At 37.3% G+C, this 10,578-nt stretch overlaps 1 protein-coding gene across 5 annotated transcripts in view; it reads right to left on the reverse strand.

The window, feature by feature from the left end:
• Positions 1 to 10,365, reverse strand: part of CNKSR3 (CNKSR family member 3) — a 138,936-nt gene extending 128,571 nt beyond the window's left edge. Inside the window, exons 1-2 of one of the 5 annotated variants that reach the window (XM_056818969.1) lie at positions 3,050 to 3,276; positions 1,357 to 1,576 (exon numbers count right to left, since the gene is read on the reverse strand). Coding sequence is in view for 1 of the 5 variants with exons in the window: in XM_016428975.2 (XP_016284461.1) it covers positions 3,050 to 3,089 (40 nt within the window). In the remaining 4 variants the exon portion in view is untranslated. Of the gene's footprint in view, positions 1 to 1,356; positions 1,577 to 3,049; positions 3,277 to 10,347 lie in introns of those variants that run through there. The other 4 variants (XM_056818964.1, XM_056818967.1, XM_056818966.1 and 1 more) reach the window with 4 other exon arrangements.
• Between the last annotated feature and the right edge of the window lie 213 nt (positions 10,366 to 10,578).

Genomic DNA, 10,578 nt, shown 5'->3' on the forward strand with positions numbered 1-10,578 from the left:
ACTCCATTCTGACTTGAGTGTTTCATTTTAGGAATTTCATAAGTAAATTCCTTGGCGGCCATTGTTCAATTTACAACAATCTTAAAAGGTGAAATTTTCACTACAACACCAAAAAAGGAAAAGAAGAACAAAATAAACTGAATCAATATTTTCCTGTAACCTAGAGGTAAAAATGAACAGGAAAATTCATCCTTTCTGCCCACAAAAAGTCAGCAAGATAAAAGTTAAAACCCAAATAGTTCACAAACATTTTGCTTTCATAGCAACAGTACTTTACAGTGTATTTTTACTCTGGAGGAAGCTTCCCCCTCATGTTCCTGCTTCCATGTTAGAAAATTTTCATCATAGAGGTCTAAGTGAAAGGACTCCTCACTCCACCTCCTTCCACATAGTTCTAGGATTAAGCTTGGAAAACAAATAGCTTGAATTCCACAGCTATCCTTGATGTTTGACCTGGAAACTAATGGAAAATCTCTTTTCTGGACATACCTGTTACTTATCCCTACCACAGAGGAAGGCGGAAACAAGCCTTCCTATAGGATTTGCTATGTGCCAATCACTGTACTAAGTTGTTTTGGTTTTTTCTAAACTCTTACCTTCACTCTTGATATTAATTCTAAGACAGAAAAGCAGGAAGGATTAGGCAAGTAGGGCTAAGTGATTTGCTCAGGGCACACAGCTAGAAAATGTCTGTGGTCAAATTTGAACCTAGGTCCTCCCAACACCAGCTCTGATACTTTATCTGCTTTGCTACATAACTTCCCTAAAAGTACTAAGTACTTTTTACAATTATCTCATTTGAACTTCACCACAGCTCTGGGAAGCAGGTGCTATTATCATCCCCATTTTACAATTGAGGAAACTGAGTCAGACAAAAGTTAAGCTAAGTCACTAAGTGCTTCAGGCCACATTTGAATTAAGGTCTTTCTGACAGGCTGAATGCTTTATCTACTTCACCACCCTCTGCCTCCAAATAAATGGAAGATTTAATAAGTAATATTATAATATAACATAATATAATGTGATATGATAAATAATATTTAATAAGAAACATTATAGCATGGTGAGATTTAATAAGAAATATAGTAATATAATATAATAATGTTATAAATAAGATTTAATAAGTAATAATAATAATCAATAAGACCTAATACCAAAGGAGTAGGTCATTGAAGCCCATCTCCACAATGATCCAAGGTGTGCTACTAATTGGTAAAGGAACAGGAGATGTTTGGCTTCTAGAAGAAAAAGGTGATGGAACAAGATCATAATATTTAAATATTTTAAAGATAGAAGAAAGATATATAGAGAGACAGACGGCTAGATGAAGAATAAACACGTTTGTTAAGTACTTACGAAGTGAAGGCTGGACGAATGACACTTGGTCAGGGATGTTCTAGAAGGGACTAGATGACTTCTGAGTTCTCTTCCAACTCAGAGATGATCACAGAGGAAGATGTGCACTCTAAGGAGAGCTCAGTTCAGTTTGATTCAGCAAACATGGACTGAGCATCTTCTCTTTGGAGTGGGGACCATGGGATGGATAAGATGTAGTTCTTTCCCTCAATAATTCAGTCTAATAGAAAGGGGAAAACTTAGTAAAAAATAAATACAATACAGTACAAAATTCAATGTGAACGTGTTTTAAAAGGAGTAAAGAAAAAATGTTTACCAGACATTTATTACTCGCCTGCTATGTGGTAGAGCCTTTACAAATATCATCTCATTTGATCCTCACAACAGTCCTGTGAGGTAGGTGCTATGATTATTCCCATTTTATAGTTGAGAAAACTGAGGTTAAAAGTTATTTATCATAAGACTAGTAAGTATCTAAAGCTAGATTTAAACCCAGGTCTTCCAGACTAGAGACCCAGCACTCTATCCACTTTGCCTCTTGGCAGATACATGGGACAGGAGAGGGAGGGGGCCCAGGAATGAGGAACTTCAATGAGTCTACAAAGGAAGGACATAAATAGAAAAGTGTCGGGTCAAAACTGACTCTGATATGGAGTCATTTAGTAGATGTCAATTAGACTTTTAACTCTATGATACTGATCCCAAGAACTCTGTTTGCCTTCATTTTTAAACCTATTGAAAAACAATTGAGGATTTCCTCTTCATAAAATGCTACTTCCCAGATCCAGAGTTAACAATAACCAATTTCTTTAAATTCTTTTCAGTTAAAATTTGATGTTTAAATACTTATTTTATAAGTCTCTGTTCAATAAGGCAGCCTGGACATTGTAACTACTGCCTTTTCCTTTTTGAGCACACCAGCCTTCTTCTTTCTCATTCTCCCACTACCTACCCCAGTACTTCTCTTGAAAGTTTAAGTCAGGAGGAGCTAGATGGTTCAGTGGATAGAGAAGCAGACCTAGAGATAGGAAGTCTTGGCGTCAAATATGGCCCCAGACATTTCCTAACTGTGTGACCCTAAACAAGTCATTTAACCCCAACTGAAAAAAAAAAAAACAGGTTAGTAATGAAGGGACTATTACACTAGAGCTTACCACGCTTCTGCCTTGGAATTAATACAAAGACAGAAGGTGACAGTTTAAAAAAAAAAAGTCAAGACTCCCATACTGTTAGCAGAATGATCTCACATCCTTTCACTTTTATAGAAAATCGAGCAGCATCACCAGCTTCTTCCATTTAAGTGGGACAGAATTTAATAGTGAAGGAGCTCATTTTTCACATATACCTAACAAAGGGCTTGCATGGTGGGAATGCACCACCTGATATGCCCTGATATTTGGCTAATAATGATTAGCTTTTGATGATGATTATTTTTATTATTATTGGATCTTCTTCTCTTTACCTTAATACTGTCTTATAAGTGTAAGTATGGTCCCGGGTTGGAACACAGTTACATCTCCAGTTACTAATTAAACAGTTCAAAAACTTAAAAGAGTTCCCTTATGGAAAAAAGACTCTTCACAGAGAAGACAAGAGATCCTTGTCTTTCCAGAGCCAGAGGCTAAACCTTTGTCATTCTACAGTAGATTTTCTATAACTGAGACTCCTTGAAGTCTCCATGTGTAAGACTTACCCAAGAAGAGAATCTCAACAAGAGGAAAAAAGTAGACCATGCATAATTCCAGATTTGTCCCTTTCAAGCAAGGAAATAAACATGATTATGTCTCTACTGTTTGACAATACTGCAATAAGATCACAGACGAGAAATAAATATCCATTTTCATATGATCACTAGCACGCATTAAACATAAGCACATCGACATATACACACATGTGTGTATATGTAGAAACATAATTCATACATAAATACATACAATAAATACATACATATACTCTATAAGATGCCTTGCTTCTTATCCCCAATGCACAGCCAGGTCTTCCTCTACTCTATGTGCTAAATTCCCTTGACTTGAAAGGCTTCCTTTAATATGGAAGGCATGCTTGATTTCCAAAGGGACAGAAATCAAGTCAACCTTAAACAATTACTCTAACTACTAAATGAAAATGCCACATATCCTGATTTTGAAGCCTTTAGGCATAAAGAATCTTAGTTGAGTTCAGCCTTTGGACTTTGTTTCTTTAAAGAAAGACTACCAATCACATGTGTGATCTAAAGTTGGGGGTAGGGAACAAAACAGTTCCAGAAGAATAGCTTTACAAACAGGATAATCTAATTACTCAGTGACCAGAAGTGACTGTATTTTATAATTTCTGCATTTCATTCTGTCATATCTCAGCCATCTTGGAAAATAGTACCCTACCCATTCATGAAATCCAGAATAGCTGCCCGAACGATGTTAAATGGCCTGCATGATGAAACACAGTCCTGACAAATTTCTGTTAAGTTAACTTAACCAATGTGTGAAAATTGGATTTAGCTATCTCCTGATTGTAACAATGAAGGTATGTAGCTCTTCATTGATTATGAAGATTAAATTGTAATCCCCTGTCTATTTTTAGATTTTTAATCCCCAAAGTGTTAACTCAGTATTTAAAGCAAATCTACCCATTTTAACTATAACAGGTGTTAACTATCTACAAAAAGGTGTTAACTACAAAAGGTGTGAACACTCATTTCATTGAGTGGGCAGTCCTGGAGAGGAGTGTCTGCTGTGATTGTTAGATATAAAATTTAGGGGAGGAGACACAAGAAAAAAAGATCTTTAAATAGAGGAAACAGAGGCACACAGAGCAATCAATCAAGATTCAGTCACTCAGAGTTGAACTGAGAGAGATTGCAGTCACTCAGGCGTGAAGAAGAGTCACTTGAAGGAGAGAATGGAATCAGTCACTCAGAGTTGGACTGGAAGACAGACACTTGAGGAGAGACAAGAAAATAGACACTCAGACTTGGAGTGAAGACACTTGACTGTGGAACTGGACCCCTGGAGGAGCTTGTGCAAAAAACTTCAGACTGCTTTCCCTTTAGATGATCACTGTGGTGAATGAAAGGCTGACTTAGTTCCTTGCCCTGTCTGGAGGTGTGAACCTCCAAGAAAGGCCTATCATCTTCAGACTCCTTTTCGCTGATGAGGGCCTTAGAATTTCCACCTGGCTCAGAGGAAGCCAGAGTTCGTTCTCCTTCTCTCTCTCTCTCTCTCTCTCTCTCTCTCTCTCTCTCTCTCTCTCTCTCTCTCTCTCTCTCTCTCTCTCCCACTCTTCCTCTCTCTCTCTCTCTTTTTCTCTCTCTCTCTGTCTTTCTGTCTCTGTCTCTCTCTCTGTCTCTCTGTCTCTGTCTCTCTGTCTCTCTCTGTCTCTTTCTCTCTGTCTCTCTCTCTCTCCTTAATATCTTCCCTCCATTGTAAATAAAACTACCATAAATTCCATTCTACTTTAGTAATTCATTTTGGGATTTAGAAATCAAATCCCTGGTGACCACCAATTAAATATTCAAGTCCAACCATAAATTTAGCAAATGGCAACCTAGTTGAGTGGTAACCAAAGCAAGAAAAAAATAATGGAAGGGAAAAGAAAGGGAAAGGAAAATGAAAAGGAAAGGAAGGAATATTTCCCGGAGTCTGTGGTCAACCTGAAAGTCATAGAACCAATATTTCTAGGCCTCAGTTTCCTTATCTGTAAAATGAAGGGAGATGGACTGGAACTTGATGAGCTCAAAGATCCAGTTCTAAATTTCTGATAGTCTGATCTTCAGAGAGATGAAAATGCAAGTCATATAAGAATAGTTAAGGTGAAAGCAGATGCTTGAAGCAACATCTGATGTATTTTCAGATGTACCAGAGTACTTTTCAGAATTAGAAAACTTAAAGTTTTCATTCCAGATTTCAAGCAATTAGAAAGAATTATCTTTGTTGCATCACCCTTAACATCATCATTTGTCTGACATTTCAATAAACCATATCATCAGTTGTAAATCAAATTGGCTTCAGAAAAGAGGATTAAATACTTAGGAGTCATATTAAAATATTTTTAGCTACTCAACCTACAAATGATATACATTTGCTAAAATATGAGGAAAAATATAGTTTGATCAAAAGCACCAAAACTGGGGAGTACTAATTAACTGAAAACCACTAAATATCTATGAAACCATTTTTCATACTCTGTAACTCAAGGATACTGAGGGCACTAAGAATCCCAGTCTGTGAAGTCTTTAAATCTGTGAATGGAGTAAGAATCTTCTCTGAAGAAGTAGAAAAGAGAGAGAGACAGACAGACAGATGGAGAGACACAGAGAGAGAGAAAGAGACACAGAGAGAGAATATAACAGGTTTGGAACACAAAAAATACTTAATAAAAAATTTTGTGGAACAGAAACAAAAGGCAACAACATTAATTCTATATAAGCCAAAACTAATAACCTTGAAGACAGGATTCACAAAAAGACCTAAGATAATCAATCATCCAAAAGAATGTGACAAATCAAAATACATGAATATTATACTGTAAGAAATAGAAGCTAAGACTATGTGACCTTGGGAAACTCACTTCACCTTCTTCATAGAATGAGAGGGTTGGATCAGATGATTGCTCAATCTATTATTTTATAAGTTGACCATGGCCTGTGGACTTCCAAATACTAAAACTGCAGTATTTCATTTTTAGAGCTTGAAAAACTCCTGAATTTCCACATATGGATAGTGGAGCCAGACAGATCCATGTGTTTCCTTTGTTTGAGTTATTTTCTTCTTATTCAATTAGGCTAGTCATTTTTCAGTCCAAATCCAGCTGACCCACTTACTACTGAATTGCCCCTTATTCACACCATGCCTCTTCCTCTCAGCTCCTTTCTTGAAGGGTAGGAAGAAAGTCTTTTCCTTTATTTCTCCCACAGCGCCTGGTACAGGGTTATGTACTTAGGAGGCACTCAATAAGGGTTTGTTAAACTACTCTGATGTAGGTTATCAATCAAGCCAAAGTCAGCTTTAATAAACATGTGATTACCCTCATTATTAGCTCAAAAAGCATTCCAGGGCCTCTTTCAAAAGTTTTTAACTCTTTCTGAGTCTAATGGCTTTGATTCCTAACCTAAATTTGTGATGTCCTTAGTTTCATTGTTTCCTTGTGTTGCTCCTCTTCCAAGACATTATTGCTTAAAGAGATTTGTTTCATCACACAAGTCCCTTAATGGCTCTTTGGCAGCTTATCCAGAGGATGAGATAATAAATCCTAAAGTGCCCTCTAAATCAAAGACTGATGAAAATATGACAAGAATATTTTAAATATTAAATATATTGTACTGTATCCAACTCTTTACAATTAGTAATTTGGTGATCACATAATCAGCAAGATGGCTGGAGAGTTATTTTCCATGAACTTCTCCAAACCTCAAAAAAGGTCAGATACAGTCATTATAAGTCAGATAGAGAGTAATCACAGCTGAATTCATTAGATAAAATAGAATCCTCACAGTAGGCAGAAACCTCATCAATTAATGACAGAAAACTTTAATACTTAGATGTCTCATTCATGGTTCCAACCCTAACCAAATCGACAGGTTCATTGTAATGGGCACAAGCAAGTTCCTAGGTTTATATCTCAGGAATCTAACTATAACCCTCTCCCTACCCCTAGGCTTTGACTCTGCATCAAATGGCCCATCACCTCCAACCTTCAAGAAATGAAAGATGCAATTGCCCAACAACTAGATGGAAAGAAGGAAGTGGGAGACTTGGAGAGGACAGAAAACATCCTAAGCACAAACCTCAGAGCCATGTTCTGGAAGGAAACAGAACATCAAGCAAAAGGGAAAGAAGACTGGAAACATATATGGAGCCAATCATTTTCCTCCTGAAATTTATTCTGGATAGGGACCTTGGCCCAAACCAGTTCTCATATCCCCTAATTCAAGGCATTTAGGGTCATTTAAAGCAGCTCAAAATCTTTGCTTCAATGGAGGAGGCAAGAATCTTCTCTAAAGAAGTAGAAATATGAGAGAGACAGAAACAGAAGTGGAGAATATAACAGATTTGGAACAAAAAAAATGCTGAATGGAAGAAAATTTTGTAGAACAAAAGCAAAAGGTAACAACATTGAGAAAACACTTGAATTCTAGACAAGCCAAAGCTAATAACCTTGAAGAAAGAATTCACAAAAAGAAATGTGATCCTGGGTCTTTCAAAGAACATGATGAATTAAAACACATGAATATTATAAGAAACAATATATTTTAAAAGTCCCCAACTTCTTAATATCCTGCTATTATAATCCCCATTTTATAGTTTAGGAAACTGAGACTAGAAATAAAGGTTAGATAAGTAATTTGCCCAGGATCACATAGCTAATAAATGTCTGAGCTAGATTTTAACATAGGTCTTTCACCCTCCTGGCTTGTACTCTCTCCACCCAGCAGTTTCTAAGTTTTTTAAAAAATCTGCCTTAAAGTAACTATGTGATCTTGGATAAGTCATTTAGTTTCTCTTGGCTTCAATTTCCTCATTTCTAGCAGATTATCTCCAAGATTCTTCCAGCTATTTTGATTTTGATACCCAGGACTCGGCTGACCTTCATTTAAAAATTATAAAACTTTATTTCAGGATTTTCCACCTTATAAAAAATCGAGCTCTGGATTCTACACTAACAATGACCTTTTCTTTAACTTCCTTTGAGTCAATATTTGATATTTATATATAGTAAGACTTATCAGCCTCCACTCTAAAAGGCACCTTTGACCATGAGTAGCTACTGTCATTCTTTAGTCCATGAGCCTTCCTCTTCTTCAGTCTGCCAAAGTCTGCAGCCATATTTCTCCCATACCAGAACACATCACCTTACATACCATCTCAATTTGCCCTGGAAAATCCAGTGGCACCACCAGCTTCTTCCATTCAGATCAGGCAGAGGTTTAGGTGTGGAAATTTTTAAATTTGTTTGTTTGTCACAGTAAAATTCCCAGATAATCCCCTCCCTTCCTCTCCTGTTCTCTCCATACTAGAGAAGGCACTATTTGACAGAAAGATATATGTATGTATAAAATTATGTCTTGCTTGTTTCTATCTATCAGTTCTTTCTCTGAAGGGAAATGTACAGATCATTCTTCAAACAATATTTCCATTGCTGTATAAAATGATCTCTTGGCTCTATTTGTTTCATTCTTCATAATTTCATGTAGGTATTTCCATTTTTTTTAAATTAATCTGCTCATCATTTCTTACAGTGTAGTAGTATTCCATTCACAATCATTTGACACAACTTGATTAGCCATTCCCTGATTGATGGGCATCCCTTCAGCTAACAAAGGTTCTATTTTGTTGGCAAATCAGACATACTCTGAATAGATCAAGCTCCCTAGACTTACATATGAGCAATTTTATAACCCTAAAATATGGCTAATGATTAGCTTTTAGTTCTAGTATTCTTATTTGTTTTTATGCTCCTCACTACTATCTTAATTGAAATAAGCATGACACCAATTCGGGACATAAGTTACATCTCTAGTTACTAATTAACCGGTTAGGAACTTAAGAGTTCCATTGGAAAAAGAAAGCTTCACACAATGAACAAAAAAGCTTTGTCTTTCTCATTTGAAGGCCCAGAGTGCTGGGTCAGCATGGTTTTTCTCCTGTTTTCCACCAACTACACTCCTTTGGGATTTCTTTGGAACTCTCCAGTATGCCCCCAAATGGGCAGTTTGCATCCTCTCCCCCACTCCTTCCCCCTTTTAGTTTCTTTTTGTCTATAATCTTATCCCATTAGATTGTAAGCTCTTTCAGGGCCTAAACTTGCTTTTTATTTATGTTTGTATCCCCAGCTTTTGGTACCATGCCAGGCAGTTAACAAATGTTTATTAACTGATAGACAAAAGTGCTATCAGGAGATAATCTATGGCAATTCTTAACCTTTTTGTGGCATCTTAGACCCTTTCAGAAGTCTGTTAAAGTCTATGGACACCTCAGAATAATGGCTTGTTACCTAAGACTCACAATTGAATAAAAGGACAAATTTCATTTAGAGATTAGTGAAAATAAAGGTTTTGGGGTGGTTTTTTTTTCCACCATTCAAGTTTACAAACTCCCTGAAACCTACCCATGGGCCCTAGGGAAACAAGTGGAATCCAGGTTATTGCTCAGTCATACCTGACTCTTCCTGACCCCATTTAGAGAATTCTTGGCAGAGATTTTTGGGTGGTTTGCCATTTCCTTCTCCAGCTTATTTTACAGATGAGAAAACCGAGGCAAGTAGGATTAAGTGATTTGTCCATAATAAGTACCTGACACCAGATTTGAAATCAGGGAGAAGAATCTGGATGATTCTAGACCTGAGTACTCTGTTCACTGTGCCATCTACCTGCCTTGGACTCCAATTTAAACTCTGTACTATAGAGAGGTAGAGCCAAGATGGCAGAGAAGGTATATACACCTACCTAATCTCTTCCAAATTACCCTCCAGAAAATGATATATTGCCTCAAAATGAATTCTGAAGCAGTATAACCCACAAAAAAGATCAGGCAAAATAGTTTTTCAGCCTAAAACAACTTAGAAGGCCAACACAAAAGATCTATTGAATTGGGGTGGAAGTAGAGCTCAAAGCAGCATACCAAGGCATATTCTACCTCATCAATAAGGCCTTTGGGGTGGCTGACTCAATCAGGAGCAAAGGCTTCTGGGACTCTAAGCCACAGGCAGTAAGGGAGGTCTGACAACTCAGAAGGAGATTACAGAGGTCCCTTTGCTGGTTCTTGGTACAAGACTCCTGTTGTGTTACTTGTACCCAGATGCAGGTCCTAGTTCTGAGTTGGGGTCTCAGGATAAGAAGGAGCCCTGGCACACACTGGCTCTTGTGGCATTCCCCTTGCCCCCTGAAGGACTGTGATAACAAGAGAAGAGAGGACCCTGGTCACAGTCCCAAGGCAGAAAAGAGCACTTGAGTTTACTCACAGACCAGAGCACAGGTCAGGAGAGTATTAAGCATACCTCTACTTATATCATGCTACCTTGGAAGAGCAGAAAGTAGTTACATCCCCAGAGCTAGCTCTGAAGGCAGTTGTACAAAGAACCCGAAGCTTGGAACCCTGCTCCCTTCACCATGGTAACAGAGCACAGCTTCAACAGTTTTTTTAACTTAAGAGAAAAGAAAAAGGCTAGAAAATAAACAAACAAACAAAAGAAACTCAAAATAGTAATTTATTTTTGGTGACAGAGAAG

The sequence above is a fragment of the Monodelphis domestica genome, chromosome 2, assembly GCF_027887165.1.
Source record: "Monodelphis domestica isolate mMonDom1 chromosome 2, mMonDom1.pri, whole genome shotgun sequence".
NCBI lineage: Eukaryota > Metazoa > Chordata > Mammalia > Didelphimorphia > Didelphidae > Monodelphis > Monodelphis domestica.